Here is a 21,752-nt window from a genome sequence, read left to right on the forward strand (position 1 = left end):
TACCATCTTCAGTACACTACAGAATCGTGCAACTGTTCACACCCCGCTGTTATTGTTGCAGCGAAGCAGAAACCACTTTGCTGAGATGTTAAAGTTGATGTATAAATGTGTCCAAACATTCTCGGCACTGGCAGCAAGTGCTTGCAATTCTTCTAGAGGCCTCAAGATGGAGTGTGCTGGATGAGGGATAAATATTGGACAGGATACTGGGGCGAACTCCCCTGTTCTTTTTTTATATAGTGCCATGGGATCTTTTACATCCATCTGAGAGAGCAGACAGGGCCTAAGTTAACATTTCAGGCCAGTGACCTTTCATCAGAACTGGAAAAAGTTAGAAAGGTAACAGGTTTTAAGCAAGTGCAGAAGCAGGGAAAGGGGGAGGGGAGGAAAAACACAAAGAAAGGTCTGTGAGAAAATTGAAAGCAGGAGAGATTAAATGACAGAAGGGATGATGGTACAAAGCAAAAGGGGATGGAAATGGGACAAGTAAAGAAATAAAAGATCGGTCCAGAGAAGGTCAAAATGGCAATAGCAGAATAACAGCTGCTGTCCGAAAAAATGGGAGCAGTGGTTATGCAGTGGTTAAGTTGTTTAACTTAATGTTGAGTTCAGAAGGCTGTAAAGTGGCTAATCTAAAGATGAGGTGCTGTTCCTCGAGCTTCGATTGAGCTTCCTTAGAACAGTGTAGGAGGCCGAGAGCTGAGAGGTCAGAGTAGGAGTGTGGCAGAAAATTAAAATGGCAGGCGAGCGGAAGCTCAGGGTCATGTTTGCGGACTGAACGGAGGTGTTCCGCAAAGCGATCATCCAATCTGCGTTGTTGTATTACATTTAGCACCAATGCTCATGGTAAACCTTTCCCTTTTGTTCTGGTGCAGTGTTTTCATGTGATCTGGCAAATGATGTTCAAAGTGACACCAATGGCACGCTCAGGAAATTGCTGGTCTCATTGCTTGAGGTAAGTAATAATAACACTTTCAACGATTACTGGCTTGCCAAAAAAAATTTTAAAAGCTTCCAGCTGTGAACACTACTTGTTCCTTTCAATGTACACGTTGGAAAAACACTTGATAAATTAATCCCCAACTAACATTTTAGTTTATAAAATCAAACAATTATGCCTTTATTAAAATAATACTCCATTTTAATGATCATCTAAAACCTCATTGCAAAAATGTATAGAATCGTAGAATGATACAGCACAGAAGGAGGCCATTCGACCCATCGAGCCTGCGCCAGCTCTTTGAAAGAGCTATCCAATCAGCCCCACTCAACTGCTCTTTCCCCATAGCCCTGGAAATGTTTTCCCTTCAAGTATTGATCCAACTTCCTTTTGAAAGTTGCTATTGAATCTACTCCCACCACTCTTTCAGGCTGTGCATTGCAGAATAAATAAATACATTTCTTCATATCTGGTTTATTTGCCAATAGTATAAAAAAAGAAAACTACAGACCTAGAATAAAGTGTTGGAAATGCAGAACAGGTTGATCAACATCTGAAAGGGAAGGATAGGTTAAGGTTTCCGGTGTAAGATTATCAATAAAACTGAGCACAGTTAGTGTGGAGAGGCCCCTTTTATAGGGCTGGGCAGGACTCGTCAGGACATTTCCAAGAATAGGGTGCTGAGGGATGTAAACGGCACATAGGGATCAAGAGTTCAAATTTACTAAATAGTTTCAAAGCCTTGTTTACAAATCCCACCATGGCCTCCCCCCTCCCTATCTCTGTAACTTCCCCCAGCCCCACAACCGCCCAAGATCTCTGCACTCCTCCAATTCTGGACACTCGTGCATCCCCGATTTCTATCGTTCCACCATTGGCGGCCATGCCTTCAGCTATCGAGGCCCTAAGCTCTGGAATTCCCTCCCTAAACCTCTCTGCCTCTTTCTTTCTTCTTTTAAGACGCTCCTTAAAACCTACCAATTTGACCAAACTTTTGGTTATTTGCCCTAATATCTCCTTATGCGGCTCGGTGTCAAATTTTGTTTGATAACGTTCCTCTGAAATGCCTTGGAGTGTTTTACTACATTAAAGGTGCTATATAGATGCAAGCATTTGTTATTTCACCAGAAGTCAGTTACTGGTTTTGACCATCAGACAGGACATGGGAGTGGGGGGTGGAACGGGGAGAGGATGGTTGGGAAGGGTTGGAGTGAGGGGTGTGGTGGGGGTTTGGAAATGCAGACATTTTTAAGATTAGAAAGAAAGAGGAGGGAAACAGACATGAGTCCAAAATGTGGAATGTGAATAATATTTGGAGAATCCAGCAGGAAAAATAAGGGATATGGTTAAAGTTTGAAGTTGTTGAAGTCAATGTTCAGACTAGGGGGCTTGTGACGACACAGGAAGAAAATGAGGTACTGCTCCCGAAGCTTTGGTTGAGTTTGGTTGACAACGTGCCATCCTATGATATCAGCAACACACCATTTGGAAAAACACAAGTGCAAGCTTAAATTCTATTACTCTGTTACAAGCACAAACAACTCATCACAAAAAAAAGTTTTAATCCACTTCCCGAAAGAGATGAATTGAATTTTAATCCCTCCTCGTGTCCTGGCCAATATTTATCCCTCAACTAACATCACTGAAATAGGTTATCTGGTCATTATCTCACTGTTGTTTGTGAGAGCTTGCTGTGTGCAAATTAGAAGCCCATGTTTCCTGCATGACTACACTTCAAAAGTACTTCATTAGATGTTGTAATGTATTTGCTTCATGGGTTCTTTGCTTACGAATTCATGGCTACACATTGCTATTAAGATCTAGTTGGTTTATTAACAAAGGTTTAACAATCGCACTACACATTACCAGTTCATCCACTAGGCTCACAACTCATCGTGGATAACTTAAACCCAACTGACTGGGGTTTTATTGAGTATTGTGAACATCACATGACTGGCTAAGCCACTCACAATGCAACAGCTCTACAACTATTTTGTACGAACATTTAAATCAAGTACCCCTTTTTTGTGAGGGCACTAGAACCCACAAAAGTCCAAATTAACATGGGAACTTTACCAAATTAAATTAAAATTCTGTTCCCGGGGGTGATAATGCACTCTAGTCCCTTCGGTGCCTACGGAAGGCCGCAAGTGTACCGGTGGACACCGCATGCTCCATCTCCAGGGACACCCTGGCTCGGATGTAACCGCGGAAGAGAGGCAGGCAGTCGGGCTGAACGACCCCCTCGACTGCCCGCTGCCTGGACCGGGTGATGGCCCTCTTGGCCGTGCCCAGGAGCAGTCCTACGAGGAGGCCCTCGGACCTGCCCGTTCCCCTCCGCACAGGGTGCCCAAAGATCAGGAGTGTGGGACTGAAGTGCAACCAGAATTTGAGGAGCAGCCCCTTCAAATAATGGAATAGGGGCTGCAACCTCGCACATTCAACAAAAATATGGAACACGGACTCTTCCAGACTGCAGAAATTGCTGGCGGCCTGAGAGCCCGTGAACCGAATTTAAAATTTATTGCACGGGACTGCTCCATGCACCACCCTCCAGGCCAAGTCCCCAATAAATAGAGGGAGGACTCCCGCGTAGAGAGCACTCCACTGAGGACCTCCGCCTCCTCCGGACGGCATGATAGTGCGCCATGGCGTGCGCAACAGCTCTACAAACCTGTGAGCATACTCATTGGTGCATATATTACAGATGCAAAGCACTTTTGGACATCCTGAGGTGGTGAAAGGCACTCTATAAATGTAAGTTCTTCTTCTTCAACCCAACCACCGTGAAAAGTCATGTTGTCCATTTAGAACATAACCTAAATGTAGCAAAAACCTGCCTAACATTGTAATTGTGTAAATACAGGCTGACCGAGATGAGGGGCTCGAAAGCAATGAAAACCTGGCTGAACAAGATGCTAGAGAACTGTATGAGGTAATTAAAACAGAGTGCGGTCCAAACAATCTATAAATGATGAGATGTTATTAGCAATCACTTTTTAATCAAAAACGTATTCATATTCACAGGCTGGAGAAAATCGCTGGGGTACAGATGAACTGGTATTTAATACGGTTTTAACCAAAAGAAACTGTATGCAGTTAAGGGCTACTTTCAAAGCCTATGCAATAGTAAGTACTACTTATGACTTGTGTCCTTTAGTGCCATTTTCCCTTCGCTTATTATTAAAATTGTGGTAAGGTCTAGAACAAGGGGTCACAACCTTAAAATCAGAGCCAGGCCATTCAGCAGAGAAGTTAGGAAACACTTCTTCACACAAAGGGTGGTAGAAGTGTGGAACTCTCTCCCACAAAAAGAAGTAGATGCTAGTTCAATTAATAATTTTTAAATCTGCAATCGATAGATTTTTGCTCGACATGGGTGTAAAAGGATAAGGAGCCAAGGCAGGTGGATGGAGTTAAGATACAGATCAGCCATGATCTCATTGAATGGCGGAACAGACTCGAGGGGCTGAATGGCCTCCTCCTGTTCCTATGTTCCTAAAATTGTCTTTACTTTCTTGTAACTGAGATGTGCTTCTCTCACAGTCATTTTGTACTAACAGTTCAGTTGGAAAGTTCCATTGCTATCTTGACTTTGAACTGCTGCAGACCAAAAAAATTAAAACCCAGAAAAGAATATTGACCAAGAAATTGCTGCCGGAGTCTAATATTATCCGTCGTTTGACTCCAATGACTGTTGCAAAATTTGCTACTTATTGAGCCATACACACACCAGCGAGGTCCCAGCTCTGATCACCAATCTGTGTGGAGCTAATTGATCTCAGCATTGGGAGCACTTCAGTTGGCCTCTAGGTTATGAAAGGGGATAAATCTCGTTCTGTTCCCTCTACAATATCATTATTCACTGAGCCTTGCTGGAATATTTGTTTGTGGCCCATGGCTGAGAACTGGGATCGGGCTAAAATGTGACTATCCCCCTATGGTGAAGTAGCCAGCTCACTGCCTGGGCTCACAAGTGGAGAGTAGTCCTTTGGCCAAATTACAGAAGGCTAGAACCTGGAACTGTACCCCAGCATCAGTCCAGACCTACAGGACAGGCAGCAAAGAACTCTTGCATGGTTCCTAGTCATTGATTTGTCCAAATAAAGGTTTTGTTTTTCAGCACTACCATTTGGACATGGATCCAAAAATAGAATAACCAGTGCACTTTAACCAGCAGTGGTACAGGTTGTCTATACTTGTGGATAGGTACTTGAACAGGAAAAGTTTGCAGGGCTATGGGGAAAGAGTGGGGGAGTGGGGCTATTTGGATAACATGTCAGCTATGGCTCAGTTGGTAGTACTCTTAATTCTGAGATAGAAGTTCTTGGGGGCGAAATTGCCCTGCTCCCCAGTTGGGGGCGATAACTTTCCGGGGTCGGGTCTTTTAGTGCCGTGGGATCTTTTATGTCTACCTGAGAGGGCAGACTATACCTCAGTTAAATGTCTCATCCGGATGAAGGCTCCTCTGACAGTGTAGCGCTCCCTCTGTACTGCATTTGATTGCCAACCGGGATTTTGTGCTCAACACTCTGGAGTGAGGCTCGAACCCACAACTTCTGACTCAGAGGCAAGCGTGCTACTCACTGAGCCACGGCTAAAACCCTAGTAATAGCGACTCACGGATTATTTGGAATAACAGGGACTAACTGTACTTTCATTTATTTACACAGCTCCAGGGTACAGATATCGAGGAAGTGGTCAAAAATGAAGCCTCGGGTGATGTGAAAAAGGCCTATCTGACAATTGGTAAAGTATTGAGTAATCATTGGTAATAATTTGGACTTTTTCAATTCAAACGCGATATGTGAAATTAGTTTTATTTTATTTTATCCTTTAAAAAGTTTCAAAATTAATGGATGCATAGTCCACATTGGATGTCACTGCCTCAGATACCAGTGCCCAGTAATACAAGGCATCAACACCTAATGCACAATAGCACTGCAGGGAGGCCATTCAGCCCCTCAAGCCTGTTCCGCCTGTCAATTAGATCATGATTGATCTGTATCTTAACTCCATCTACCCGCCTTGGTTCCATTACCCTCAATACACTTCCCTAACAAAAATCTATCTCATTATGATTGCTTGGTTCTGTGATGCTGATCATAATCATTTGAACACCTAAAAAAAGGCCAAATGAAGGCAACACCAGGTAAGTTCAAAGGTCATCTGATACTTTTCTCGTGATTTTAGAATAACTAATTTTATTACTGTTTTAACAGCAGGCAAATGATTAGAGGATGTAGTCTGAAGTACCAGAATTATTTAGATCTAACTAATCAATCCTTCATGGCGCTGCACTTGGGAAGTTAAGACCAAGTGTGATCTTCAGATGTAACTTGGGCACAATTTTGAAGTCATAGTGGGTGATTTTAAACTAAATCGCAGGGCGGGTAACTCAAGGGATTGGGTGTAGTGCTGGTTTTACAACCCCCGCACCCGCCCCCTTGCCCCACCCTGGCTATTTTACATAGAATCACATTGAATGTACATCACAGAAACAGTCCCTTCGACCCAACTGGTCCATGCCGGTGTTTATGCTCCACACAAGCCTCCTCCCACCCCTCTCCATCTCGGCCTATCAACATAACCTTCTATTCCTTTCTACCTCATGTGCTTATCTAGCTTCTCCTTAAATGCATGTATACTATTCGCCTCAACCACTCCTTGTGGTACGAATTCCACATTCTCACCACTCTCTGGATAAAGAGGTTTCTCCTGGGAGGGAATTCCAGAGGTTGGGGCCTAGCCAGCTGAAGGCACAGGTGCCAATAGTGGGGCAAAAGGATTCAATGGAGAGTAAAAATGGGGCGGGGTGTAAAACGAGCATTGCACCCGATCTTGTCAGTTTTCCGACGGGCGGATTAAGTTAAAATTTCCCCCGATGCATCCTGTCCTTATCTTTATTATAAACATTCATTTTATATTATTATTTTTAGTTTAAATAGCAAAACCAGAGCATAAAGGTTTCTCTGCAGTTCAGGCTGGTGAGCTGGCAGCTGTAATACTGAGGCACTTCCGTGCCAACACTGGAGGGTGAGCTGACACAGGAAGCTGAGATAGCTACTCCACACTTATTGGCAATTGCGTGACAAGTTTACGAGGTGCTTTCCAATACAAATTTGGACAAAAGGATGCTATAAAAAAGATATAGAGGTGCTGGAGAAGGTGCAAAAAAGATTTACAAGCATGATACTAGAACTGAGAAGCTATAACTACCAGGAAAGACTAAACAGGCTGGGGCTCTTTTCTCTAGAAACAAAAAGACTGAAGGATGAACTGATAGAGCCCTTAAAATTATGATGGGGTTCAAATAGAGTAAATGTAGCGAAGATATTTCCATTTGTGAGGGAGACCAGAACTAGGGGCCATAAATATAAGACAGTCACTAATAAATTCAATAAGGAATTCACGAGAAACTTCTTTACCCAGAGTCTGGTGAGAATGTGGAACTCACGACCACATGGAGTGGTTGAGGCGAATAGAATAGATGCATTTAAGGGGAAGCTAGATAAACACATGAGGGAGAAAGGAATAGAAGGTTGCGTTGATAGAGTGAGATGAAGTAGGGGTGGGAGGAGGCTCGTGCAGAGCATAAACACTGGTATGGACCAGTTGGGCCCAATGGACTGTTGCTGTGTTGTACGTTCAATGTGATTCTATGTAGAATATCGGGGGGGTTGTAAAATCAGCACTCCGATCCCTTGAGTTTCCCACCTGTGCGTTTACTGGACCATTGGCTACTGGAACAATGATTAGGTGAAGATTTTGGGAGATTGTTGGACTCTGTGGCTCAGTGGGTAGCACTTTCGCCTCTGAGTCAGAAAGCTATGCGTATAGGTCCCACTCCAGAGAGCTGCACTGTCTGTCGTATGTGCCATCTTTCAGGTGGGATGATAAACCAAGGCCCTGTCTGCATGTCAGATGGACATAACATGTCCCATGGGATTATTTCAAAGAAGAGCAGGAGAGTTCTCCCCAGTGTCGTGGCCAATATTTATCTCTCAACCAACATCACATTGCTGTTTGTGGGAGCTTGCTGTGTGCAAACTGCCTGTCGTGTTTCCTACATTACATCAGTGACTGCACTTCAAAAATACTTCATTGGCTGTAAAGCACTTTGGGACATCCTGCAGTCATGAAAGGCGTTATAGAAATGCACGTCTTTCTTTTCTTTTCCTTCTCCAATTTTAGATCCTCACAAATATCAGTGGGAGGGTTAGGAAGGAAAAGAGATATAATACAGACAATGTCTTCAGAGAAGCTATTTTAAATATGAGCAGATAGATCCATAACTCAGTAGTGTCCTATTTTCACCCACCAGTTCAATGTACCAAGGATTGCCAAGCATATTTTGCAGAGGTGATACATGAGGCGATGAAAGGCGCAGGAACCAAAGAGGACACACTGATTCGTGTGATAGTATCCCGCTCAGAGGTAACATGGAAAAAAACTCATTTTTTCCCTGATTTCCCAGCAGAAATGTGAAATATGTATGAGAAATGTTGGCATTGATCTGTTTGCAACAATCCAATCACTGCATTGAAATGTGAATTATTATCCGATTAACTCAGAGTCAGTGGGAAAAAGACTGTCAGCAACTTGTGTGCAAATGCTAAAAAAAAATTAATTAACCTCCAATTCTTGAATATTAACGTTTTGACCCTAAACTTTCGGTCTCTTGCCATTTTAATTCTCCGTCCCTCTTCCACTCTGACCACTCTGTGCTCGGCCTCCTACACTGTTCTAATGAAGTTCAACGGAAGCTCGAGGAACAGCACCTCATCTTTTGATTAGGCACTTTACAGCCTTCTGGACTCAACATCAAGTTCAACAATTTCAGAGCATAACCACTGCTCCCATTTTTTTGGACTGCAGGTGCTGATAATGATTCTGCTGTTGCCATTTACAGCTCCTCCGGACCCATCTTTTGTTTCTTGACTTGTCCCATTACCATCCCTTTCTGCCTACACCATCATCCCTTTTGTCATTTAATCTCTCCTGCCTTCCACCCTATCACAGACCGTCCCTTTTGTTCTTTTCTATTCTCCACCCGCTTTCCCTCCCTATGCACTTGCTTAAAACCTGTTCCAGCTCTAACATTTTCCAGTTCTGACAAAAGTTCACCAACCTGAAATGTTAACTCCATTTCTCTCTCGACAGATGCTACCTAATCTGCTGAGTGTTTCCAGAATTTTCTGTGCTGGCTGAATTTTTAATTAATCTATGACAGACAGACAGATAGATAGATAGATAGATATATGAGATACAGTAGCAAGCTATAATTCTCTACTCTATAATTCATAAGAAATAGGAGCAGGATTAGGCATTTGGCCCCTCGAGCCTGCTCCACCATTTAATAAGATCATGGCTGATCTGATCAAGTACTCAACTCCACTTCCCTGCCCACTCCCCATAACCCTTTATTCCCTTATCACTCAAAAATCTGTTTATCTCCGCCTTAAATATATTCTATGACCCAGTCTCCACAGCTCTCTGGGGCAGAGAATTCCACAGATTTACAATCCGCTGAGAGAAGAAATTCCTCCTCATCTCAGTTTTAAATGGGCGGCCCCTTATTCTGAGACTATGTCCCCTAGTTTTAGTTTCCCCTATGAGTGGAAATATCCTCTCTGCATCCACCATGTCGAGCCCCCTCATTATCTTATATGCTTCGATAAGATCACCTCTCATTCTTCTGAACTCCAATGAGTAGAGGCCCAACCTATCTTTATGAGTCAACCCCTTCATTTTCGGAATCAACATAGTGTACCTTCTCTAAACAACCTCCATTGCAAATATGTCCTTCCTTAAATACGGAGACCAAAACTGCACGCAGTACTCCAGGTGTGGCCTGACCAATACCCTGTACAGTTGTAGCAGGACTTCTCTGCTTTTATACTCCATCTCCCTTGCATAAAGGCCAACATTCCATTTGCCTTCCTGATTATTTGCTACACCTGCATACTAACTTTTTGTGTTTCATGCACAATGACCCCCAGGTCCCTCTGTACTGCAGCACTTTGCAATTTTTCTCCATTTAAATTATAATTTGCTTTTCTATTTTTTCTGCCAAAGTGGATAATCTCACATTTTCTCACATTATACTCCATCAGCCAAATTTTTGCCCACTCACTTAGCCTGTCTATATCCCTTTGCAGATTTCTTGTGTCCTCCTCACAATTTGCTCTCCCACCCATCTTTGTATCATCAGCAAATTTAGCTGCATTACACTCGGTCCCTTCATCCAAGTCATTAATATAGATTGTAAATAGTTGAGGCCCCTATGGCACCCCACTAGTTGCTGTTTGTCAACTGGAAAATTACCCATTTATCCCAGCTCTCTGTTTTCTGTTAGTTAGCCCATTCTCTATCCATGCTAATATATTACCCCCAACCCCGTGAGCTCTTATCTTGTGCAGTAATCTTTTATGTGACACCTTATCGAATGCCTTCTGGAAATCCAAATACACCACATCCACTGGTTCCCCTTTATCCACCCTGCTCATTACATCCTCAAAGAACTCCAGCAAATTTGGCAAGCATGATTTCCCTTTCATAAAACCATGTTGATTCTGCTTGATTGAATTATGCTTTTCCAAATGTCCTGCTACTGCTTCCTTAATAATGGACTCCAGCATTTTTCCAACCACAGATGTTAGGCTAACTGGTCTATAGTTTCCTGCTTTCTGTCTGCCTCCTTTTTTAAATAGGGGCGTTACATTTGCAGTTTTCCAATCCGCTGGAACCTCCCAGAATTTAGGGAATTTTGGGAAATTACAACCAATTCTTGCAATATTTAACTGGTTTTGATAGTTTTCTTATGGTTAGGTGCACGGGGCAGAGGTGAGGGGTGCTGTGGGATTGAACTCTTATCCCACATGGGATTTCATTTGATCATTGATCGCTGGTGGAATATGGTCACTGTCATGATTGAGATACGGTTTATCTGCCATGGGCACCCATCACTTATTCTCTTTAAACCTACATGTTAGGTAAGTAATTACAACTTTTAAAAAAATGATGTGTAAATAGTAATGTTTTATATGTGTGGATGACGGAATTATCAAGTTCTGGATATTCACACAATCTTCCCAAACCAAAGCCAGATCTTGCTGGAAAAATAACGGTGCGTTAATGACGCACACCATTATTAATTCGCAATTCGGCCAGCAACTTCAAGGGATGAAGAGATACGCCATGAATTATGAATCTCCAGAACTTGTTGGTCGAATTACTTCACACAAGCGATATCTCGCCCTTAGTCTCCCCATTATTTTTAAGAACTTGCTAGATTTGCACAGTAATTGCCCACTAAACTTACCGCAGAAGGTTACCTGGTAATTACTTTTCTAACAATGTGATAATTGTTAATGCAATGCCAATTAAACTCTCTAGCCCAGAAAGGGAACAATTTAAACTGTTCACTTTCATTCCTGCAGGTAGTAAATTCTTCTGAGAGATTTTTTAAAAATTAAAATTAAAAATGTTTTCTTCCTTTTACTCTCTTTTCTCTCTCTCTTAATCCAATCTTTCTTTCCCTCTCTTTATTTCTCTTTCTGTACCTGATATGACTCTAAGTAACTCTATTTTCTTCTCCACCGTTCCTCTGTTTCTTTCTCAATCCTTAAATCTCATTGGTTAAGGAGGTCAGTCACTGAGTTCCCAGGTGCCCTGTTGCCTTCGCCGTGCCGTTATCAGCTCGCACTTCCAGTAAGCATTTTCAAGCTGAGGGGTGCGAGAAAAGTCTAAGTAACAGTATACATCATGAGATGCCCCACTCCAACAAGATCTGGCCTATTTTTTTCCTCGGTGACAAGCGGCTACCCTGCTTCTATACAAATGACAGTTCATGATTCTGATGCCTTCGGATCAGACGCTATAAAGAAGCTGAACTTAATATTTTCTTCAAACAGGTTGACCTTCCATCCATTAAGGAGAGGTATCTGGAGAAGTACAAGAAGCCTCTGGCGGAGGCAGTCAAATCTGAGACGTCCGGTGATTTCCAAAAAGTTCTGCTGGCCTTGATAAAATAAGAGACATTTATACCTGGGATGCTTTTTTAATTAATGTGCTTCAGTGTCCTATGTTCAGCGACATGCAGTGTACAAACCTGTGTTGATTATAAGATTTGACATGTACATCAATATGATGCCATCATAAATTATTGCTTTTTAAAAAAATATCGTAAAGTTATTTCTTTTTTGGAAAATGGACCATTTTGGATAAATAGTTGAAGGGCTAAAGTTTGCATGGGCTATAGGGAAAGAACGGAGGAGTGGGACTAGTTGGATAGCTCTGCCAAAGAGCCAGCATGGGCACAATGGGCCGAAAGGCCTCCTTCTGTGCTGTATCATTCTACGATTCTATGATTAGGACAAATGCACATGGATCCAAAATGCTTTCCATCTTATTAGTATTGGTTGTAATATTTTCAATATTTCAAATCCAATTTTGCATATTTCCCAAAGGAAAATGTACAATATTAAAAATCAATTAAAAGTATAATGTTCAATACAATGTTGGCTTCATTCGCTACAAATTCTGGAATCTGGAGGTATGCTTGGTTAGAAAATTCATTTCACCTCCAGAGTAGATGGGGCCTCGGTTTAAAGTCTCATCTGAAAGACAGCACCTCCAACAATGTAACACTCCCTCTGTATTGCACTGGAGGGTTAACTTGTATTAATGGCCCCAAGTTTCCACATGATTTGCTCCTGATTTTTAGGAGCAACTGGTGTAGAACGGAGTATCTTAGAAATCGGAATTCTCGTCATTTAGTTTGCTCCAGTTCTAGTCAGTTAGAACAGTTTCACTTTGGAACACAATTTTTTTTTCAAAAGAGGGCGTGTCCGGCCACTTACGCCTGATTTCAAAGTTTCGTGAGTGAAAACTTACTCCAAACTAACTTAGAATGGAGTAAGTGAAGATTTTTGTACGCTCGAAAAAACCTTGTCTACACTTTAGAAAATCAGGCTTGGGTTACAAATCAGGCGTAGGGAATGGTGGGGGGCGGTGTTTAAAGGGAAGTTTACAAACATTAAACACTTCAGTTTTACAAATAAAGAGCCATCATCAATAATAAATGATAAATACATCAATAAATCAACCAATAAATCAATCAAAAAAAATTAATAAGAAATAATTTTTTTTTTAAATCAATAAATAAAACATTTTCTACTTACCGACTGCAGCACCGGGAGCCCTCCAACAGCGTGCTGGGATGCCCCCCTCAATGTGTCTCTGTCAGTGTCTCTATCTCTCTGTCTGTCTGTGTGTCTCTCATTCTCTGTCTGTCAGTGTCTGTGTTTCTGACAGCGAGGGAAGGGGGAGGGTAGAGGGAAAGAGGGGAGGGAAGGGGGAGGGATGGGGGAGAAGGGGAAGAAGGAGATTGTGGGGGGGGAAGGAGATTTTGAGGGGTAGGGGAGAAGGAGATTGGGGGTGGTGGGGAGGAAGGAGAAGGGGGAGGGAGGCTGAACGGGCCGGGCCCGAGACTTTGGGCAGGGCCCGTCCCCAGCACCAGATTTACAGGTAAGCGGCGTTGGGTCAGGTCGGGGGGATGGTGGGAGGGAGGTCGGTTCAGTTCAGGTCGGGGGGAGGGAGGGAGAGGGAGGTCAGGTCGGATCCAGTCCGGGGGGTGGGGGGGGGGGAGCGGGTGTCGGGTCGGGTCGGGTCCGGGAGCTGGGGGGTGGGTGAGACGGGGGAAGCGGGTGTCGGGTCCGGTCCGGGGGCAGGGGGTGGGCGCGGGTGTCGGGTCCGGTCCGGGTGGGGGGTGGGGGAGCGGGTGTCGGGTCCGGTCCAGTCCGGAGGCGGGAAGTGGGAGTCGAGTCGGGTCGGGAGGAAGCAGGAGCTGGCCATGGGAGGAGCCTTATTCATGCAGCCCCAGTGAGGCCATTGGACCAGGGCTGGGGGCTGCGTGCTTCGGGCCCCTCCCACACAGTTTCAGGCGCCTGGAGCTACTGCACTTGCGTGCCCACTGTAGCGCGCATGTGCAGAGGTCCCGGCACTGTTTTCAGCGCAGGGACCTGGCTCCGCCCCCTACAGCTCCTGCTGCGCTGCGCCGAGGGCCAGAGGACCTGCAGGGAGGTGGAGAATACGGAGTTTTTTTTTTAGGCGCACTTTGTGGCGCGATAAACGGGTGTCCAGGTCAGGACTGCGCCGTTCTAGGCGCGGCTCGAAACTTGGGCCCTATATGCTCAAGTTTCTAGAAGCGGGACTTGAACCCACAACCTGCCGACTCAGAGGCAAGTGCACTACCAATTGAGCCATGGCTGATACTCTTTTGAAGCTAAAGTTAAGGTTGATTGTAGGAGCAGAGTAAAGTGAGCTTTATTCTGTGTCTGGCCCGTTCTTTAGCTGATCTGGGAGTGTCAAACAGGACTCCTGACAAATGGGATGGCAGGACTGACATATGAAGAAAGACTGGATCGACTAGGCTTATATTCACTGGAATTTAGAAGAATGAGAGGGGATTTCATAGAAACATATAAAACTCTAACGGGATTGGACAGGTTAGATGCAGGAAGAATGTTCCTGATGTTGGGGAAGTCTAGAACCAGGGGTCACAGTCTTAAGGATAAGGGTAGGCCATTTAGGACCGAGATGAGGAGAAACTTCTTCACTCAGAGAATTGTGAACCTGTGGAATTCTCTACCACAGCAAGTTGTTGAGGCCAGTTTGTTAGCTATATTCAAAAGGGATTTAGATGTGGCCCTTACGGCTAAAGGGATCATGGGGTATGGAGAGAAAGCAGGAATGGGGTACTGAAGTTGCATGATCAGCCATGATCATATTGAATGGTGGTGCAGGCTCGAAGAGTCAAATGGCCTATTCCTGCACCTATTTTCTATGTTTCTATGTTTCTATGTCAATGCTGACCATGGATGTCCAAAGTATAAAAGGTATTCCATTCTTTCACCTTAATACATATCAAAAGTTCAGCACCAAAAAAACTCTGCACAATCTGGGGGATTTTTAAAGATTTGTTTAATTCATGGTTTCCCTAAATATGGCAGTTATGATCCATTGTAATGTATCATACTCTTATTCATGTACAATATAGTTTCCATTTCAACACAATTAGTAGACACTTAAAATGAAATCCACGTTAATAAACTACATTGTGTCAAAAATATGCTTATTCAAACTAAGTCAGAGACTCTGTTCAACATCTTTGCAAGTCAGCAATTTATTGATATATCATACATATAATGCACTTTATGTTCCTGGACTTCCCACATCAAACTGTGAAATTTACCCTTCAGCTGCCGCTGCAGTTTTGAGCTACATGCAACTATTGAGTGGACCCAGTGAACTGTCCCACCACAGCTTATTAATCAGGAATAGTCCTTTGATTCTATTTCTTCATCTCAGCGTGAAAATCACTTCCTCAAATCTTATCCTGATCCAGTAATGTAGTGATATAAACATAAGTTGGACTTGTTTAATCCAAGGAGCAATCCACGCTAAATATTTATTCAAACTTCCTTCGTATAAATACCACATGGACCGACCACATGAAGTAAAAGAGCGAGTCACGAGGTTTCCCCCTTTGCGTTAATTCCGCGTCTGCAGTTTAGAAGAATGAGAGGCGATCTCACTGAAACATCGAAGATTCTGAGAGGGCTTGACAGGGTAGATGCTGGGAGAATGTTTCCCCTGTGGTGGGACAGTTCACTGGGTCTACTCAATAGTTGCATGTAGCTCAAAACTGCAGCGGCAGCTGAAGGGTAAATTTCACAGTTTGATGTGGGAAGTCCAGGAACATAACATAACATAACATAAGAACATTATCTGTATGATATATCAATAAATTGCTGACTTGCAAAGATGTTGAATAGAGTCTCTGGCAGAGTCTAAAACTAGGGAGTCACAGTCTCAGGATTAGGGGTCGGCCATTTAGGAATGAGATTAGGAGAAATGTCTTGTGTATGCAATAACCGTTAGACTGATTACTGTTTAACTCCAAGAGGTATGACCTTGGCTCTGCTTTATTAAGGCCCAAAATGACTAATATACAAAATGGCTGGCCTTTTATACTTGGGCTGCACACATGTGCATGCAGCCCAATGGCCTCCAACAATGACGCCATCTAGTGGCTAGTGATCCCAAAAGTACATAAAAGACAATACCCGCCTCTTGAGATATTAACACAGTTGAGATGGTCCAGTGTTTTACGCTCCTGGGTTGACCATCTCAGTTCAACTCCAGCCTTGGGTGAGTGTTCAGAGTCTGTTGTGACTGGTGGCTGGGTGGCTGATCTGGTGGGAGTGGCAATGGCCATGTCAGGGATTGAAAATCCATTTTCATTGAACATGTCAGTGATTGAAAGTCCCAATTCGCTGATGACCACTGAGTGCTCTGATAACTGGGGGTAGGTTGGTTGGTCGTCCATTGTCTCTTCCTCCGACTGTTCCGGTTCGTCTGTGTGCCGCAGCTTTGACTGATCCATATGTTTCCTGCATGTTTGCCCATTTTTGAGCTTGACAATAAATACTCTGTTGCCCTCCTTGGCCATGACAGTACCAGTGATACACTTGGGAACCTGACCATAATTCAGAACATATACAGGATCATTTACAGAAATATTGCGTGACACAGCTGCGCGATCGTGATACCCTTGCTGACTTTGTCTTCTTTGTTCAACATGATTATTCAAGTCAGAGTGTACAAGTGATAGCTTGGTCTTAAGACCTCTCTTCATCATTAATTCAGCAGGCGAGACCCAAGTAAGCATGTCATCTTGTCCTGTAACTCAGCAGTATGCATAATAGGCGGGTCTGCAGTGACCCTTGGGTTACTCGCTTCATACTCTGCTGTATGATTTGGACAGCACGTTCTGTTTGCCCATTGGATGCAGGTTTGAACGGCGCTGACCTTACATGTTTGATACCATTGAGTTTCATGAACTCCTGACACTGAGATTCTCAATGGTAGCTGGATGACATGATTATACATTCTATACACTTCGAATATGCATCCACCACAACTAAAAACATCTTCCCCAGGAAGGAGCCTGCAAAATCTATGTGGATCTTGGACCATGGTTTGGACGGACACGACCACAGACTCAGTGGCGATTCCGCTGGTGCTTTGCTGAGCTCCATGCAAGTGTTGCACTGATGCACACATGATTCCAGCTCAGAGTCAATTCCCGGCCACCATACATGAGACCTGGCGATGGCTTTCATCATTACAATGCCAGGATGTGTGCTATGTAGCTCACGTACAAATTTCTCTCTCCCTTTCTTGGGCATAACAACGTGATTGCCCCACAGTATACAATGCGACTGAATAGACAGTTCGTCTTTGTGACAAATGTGTTTGGTCTCCTCGCACATTTGCTTGGGTATGGCAGACCAATCACTTTCGACAAACTTTTTGAAGCATATGCTACTGGTTGAAGTTTACCCGACTCATTAGCTTGTTGGAGTACGCAACCAATTCCACATGACGAAGCATCACAGGCCAATACTAAGTGTTTACATGGGTCATAATGTACCAGCAACTTGTTAGAGCAAAGCAGATTAGTGGCTTTCTCAAAAGCTCTGTCTTGAGATGCACCCCACACCCAGTTGTCGCTTTTTCTTAGCAGCATGTGCAGTAGTTCTAATAAGGTGCTCAATTTAGGTAGGAAGTTACCAAAGTAGTTGACTAGACCCAGGAACGAATGCAGCTCCGTCACATTCTGCGGCTTGGGTGCATTCTTGATGGCCTTGATTTTCGTGTCCGTGGGCCTGATGCCGTCAGCAGCAATTTTCCTCCCCAGGAATTCGACCTCCGGTGCCATGAAGACGCACTTCAACCGTTTCAGTCTGAGTCCTACTTTGTCCAGACGATGTAGAACCTCTTCCAGGTTGTTCAGATATTCCTCGGAGTCACGACCTGTGATCAGGATGTCATCTTGGAACATGACGGTTCTGGGAACGGTCTTCCGTCAACTCTCCATGTTCCTCTGAAATATTGTTGCAGCCGAGCGAATTCCAAAAGGGCACCTGTGATAAATAAACAGTCCTTTATGCGAGTTAATGCACGTAAGTCTCTTCGGCGTCTCAACCAGCTCCTGTGTCATGTCGGCCGCCGTCAAGTCCAGTTTGGTGAACGACTTCCCCCCGGTTAACATTGCAAATCAGTCGTCAGCCTTCGGTAATGGGTACTGATCCTGTTTCGAAACCCTGTTGATCATAGCCTTGTAGTCTCCACAGATTCTGACTGTGCCATCACTTTTCAGCACAGGAACAATGGGGCTGGTCCATTCATTAAATTCAAGCTGTGATATGATCCCTTCACACTGGTGTCTGTCCAGTTCGATTTCGACCTTCTCCCTCATCATATACGGAACTGCCCGAGCTTTATGATGGAGGGGTCTTGCATCTGAGTCCACGTTGATCTGCACCTTGGCTCCCGTGAAGTTGCCGATGCCTGGTTCGAACAGCGAGGGGAACTTGCTCAGTACTTGGGCAAATGTATCTTTCTCCGATGACAACACCTTGATGTCGTTCCAATTGCATCTGATTTTTTCAAGCCAGTTCCTGCCGAGCAGTGTTAATCACTGTTATGAGTTCTTTGGTGTATGTGTGCAACTTGGCATTGACTGGACTCAGCCTGGGCTTCACAGTCTTAGTATCCCTCAGCTTGTCGAATGCCCTCTGGCTCATTATCGATTGACTCGCCCCCGTGTCCAGTTCCATCGATACCGGCACGCCATTAAATTTCATGCTGATCATTATCGATTTGCTCTTAGTTAGGAATGAGTACAGTCCATACACTTCCTCCTCTGGTATCTCGGATTGCGTATCCGGATCCGCGCTAGTCTGACCATCCTCCTCCACATGGTGTGTCGCAGCACACTTGCTCATCGGCAGACACTTGCGCTGGAGATACCCCACTCTCAGACAGCCTTTGCAACTATATTGCTTAAATCGGCACTGCTGGTGCCAGTGATTTCCCCACAATGCCAACACGGAGAAATCGGATGCATTCCCGCTGGCGGACTTTGGGCAGCCACAGGTTTCGCCTATGCAGTCGGGTAGGCCCTGCCATGTGCCGCTCTGCCGAACGCCAAATCAATCATATTTACAGTACTTGTCGAGTTTCGATTTTTCACTGATATCTGCTTTAGACTTCTATCTGTCGTCATGCACGACTGAGCGATCGTGATGTCCTTGTTCAAGTCCAACGTCTCCACTGCCAGTAGTTTACACAGGATCACCTTGTGGTTGATGCCAATAACAAAGAAGTCCCACAGCATGCCTGCCAACACAGCCTCGAACTTACACGGTCCCGCTAGATATCTCAGGTCAGCAACGAATTCCGACGCATTCTGGCCCTCTGAACAAACGTGCATGTAAAATCTGTATCTCAAGATGATGATGCCTTCACCTGGCTTAAGGTGGTCCTGTACCAGTGTACACAATTCTTCATATGTTTTCTCTGTTGGACTCACAGGTAAGAGTAGATTCTTTATCAGACCATAAATTTTTTGACCGCAAACCGTGAGGAACACCGCCCGGCGCCGCTCTGTGTCGCCGATCTCCTCCATTTTGTTGGCCATGAAGAACTGGCTCAAACGGCTCACAAAGTCTGCCCAATGTTCTCCTTCGACAAATCGCTCCAACAATCCAATTGTGCTCATTTTTGCATGCAAAGGTTCTTGTTGCCTCATCGCCAAATGCGTGCAGCCCAATGGCCTCCAACAGTGCCGCCATCTAGTGGCCTGTGATCTCAAAAGTACATAGATGACAACTCAGGTGCAGATACGAATGCCTGTCTTGATATACCCCACATGGGTAAGGCCTCCTGCTCATTACCCTACGAGCTCTGAGGTTCCTCATGTGATGACATCGAATCAATTGTCTCCTCCGCAGCACCATCATACAAAAGACTTGCACAAAGTATGGCATTGTCAGTATTGACTCCATGCTTAAATTTTACCTTTGCAAGAAGCTCAAAACGGCAGGCAGGCAGGACAAGGTTCTTTGTTCTCTCACCCCACAAGGTCTGTATGGACCACACTCAGGCCTGAGCAGACACAGTTATCGGGAACCCCACCCCCCACCCCCCAAAACCCCCAGGCTACATTTGATGCATAGTGCAGGCTTCTGATGCCTTCCTGATGCCTTCCACAGCCCCCCACCCACCCGGACTTGATTTGATGGGTAGTGCAGGCTTTTACAGCCCTCCCCCCCATCCCCTACCCGGGCTTCTTTTGCAGCTGAGCCCCGAGACCCTGTGTCCGGGCGCGGGATCGATTCTGCTCCGACCCTCCAGCCCTGTTTGTAGATGTTCGGTGATGGCGTGTCAGTTGAAAAAAAATGAAAACTTACAGAATTCCATCAAACTTTCATTTACTGCGTTAAAAGTTAAAAGAAATTCATCTTTATTATGCATATTTAAGTGTTCTTGACTCCCTACAAAACTTCGCTGAAAAAAAACGGTGTCTTTCTGCGCCGATTTTTCAATGTGTGCCGCTTTTTCTTAACTAACCAGAAGGTTTCTCCGGAGTGGCCACAAACGCCGACCTAGGAGAAATTGTTTTTGGACAAACTTACATAATTGACAAAAACTGGCGCAGACATCAGGTTACGCAAAAAAAAACTAGCCTAAAAAAATCGTAACTGAGTTACACTGGCGCACATTCCTTGGGGAAACTTACATTTTTTTAACTTACGCCAAAAAAAAGCGGCACGCGCCAAAAAAACGCCGCAAATCACAAGGGAAAATTGGCTTAGGATTAAAGTACAGTGCTCTCTGAGGCTTCTTCAATAGCACTTCCTAAATCCACGACCTCTACTGCCTAGAAGGACAAGGGCAGCAGGTGCATGGGAATACCACCACGTCCAAGTTCCCCTCCAAGTCACACACCTTCCTGACTTCATCGTCACTGGATCAAAATCTTGAAACTCCTTCCCTAACAGCACTGTGGGAGTACCTTCACCACTTGGACTGCAACGGTTCACACCATCTTCTCAAGGGCAATTACGGATGGGAAACAAATGCTGGACTTCTCTGCGATGCCCACATCACGTGAATTAATTTATAAAAACTGGAGCAGAACCGAGGGAGCCTTGATCTTCATCTAGACCATGCTAGACTTGACCTGTGAGTGCTTGATGCTGACCCTGAATAAAGGACCACTTTAAAACAAGTTTTTTAAAAACCTGACCAGGCAGGCCTCACTTCCACCAGCTAAAGGCAAACTTTGTTGATCCTACGGGAGGTCCCTCTGAGAATTGCAGATGTAGGAATACCCAACATTGAGTCTTGACCCTCCGCAGCCTTGCCCCTCCCTATCTCTGTAATCTCTGTAATCTCCTCCAGGCACAACCCTCCGAGATCTCTGCGCTCCTCTAATTCTGGACTCTTGAGCATCCCCTATTTTAGTCGCTGCACCATTAGCTGCTGTGCCTTCAGCTGCCAAGATCCTAAGCTCTGGAATTCCCTGCCCAAACTTCTCTACCTCCCTTTCCTCCTCTAAGACATATGAACATAAGAAATAAGAGTAAGAGTAGGCCATTTGGCCCCTCGAGCCTGCTCAGCTATTCAATAAGATCATGGCTGATCTGATCTTGGCCTCAACTCCACTTTCCTGCCCGCTCCCCATAACCCTCGACACTGTGTCATTCAAAAATCTATCTCCACCTTAAATATATTTAATGACCCAGCCTCCACAGCTCTCTGGGGTAGAGAATTCCAAAGATTCACGACCCTCTGAGAGAAAAAAATTCCTCCTCATCTCCGTTTTAAATAGGCGACCCCTTATTATGAAACTATGCCCCCTAGTTCTAGATTCCCCCATGAGGGAAAACATCCT

At 44.5% G+C, this 21,752-nt stretch overlaps 1 protein-coding gene across 1 annotated transcript in view; it reads left to right on the plus strand.

Annotated features, from left to right (window-relative positions):
- anxa13l (annexin A13, like) overlaps nt 1–11,976 on the plus strand; it is a 28,905-nt gene extending 16,929 nt beyond the window's left edge. Inside the window, exons 5-10 of the mRNA XM_070880688.1 lie at nt 876–955; nt 3,807–3,875; nt 3,968–4,069; nt 5,614–5,689; nt 8,265–8,377; nt 11,857–11,976. Of these exons, the coding sequence (XP_070736789.1) occupies nt 876–955; nt 3,807–3,875; nt 3,968–4,069; nt 5,614–5,689; nt 8,265–8,377; nt 11,857–11,976 (560 nt within the window). The remainder of the gene's footprint in view (nt 1–875; nt 956–3,806; nt 3,876–3,967; nt 4,070–5,613; nt 5,690–8,264; nt 8,378–11,856) is intronic.
- The last annotated feature ends 9,776 nt before the right edge of the window (nt 11,977–21,752 follow it).

The sequence above is a fragment of the Pristiophorus japonicus genome, chromosome 1 (assembly GCF_044704955.1).
Source record: "Pristiophorus japonicus isolate sPriJap1 chromosome 1, sPriJap1.hap1, whole genome shotgun sequence".
NCBI lineage: Eukaryota > Metazoa > Chordata > Chondrichthyes > Pristiophoridae > Pristiophorus > Pristiophorus japonicus.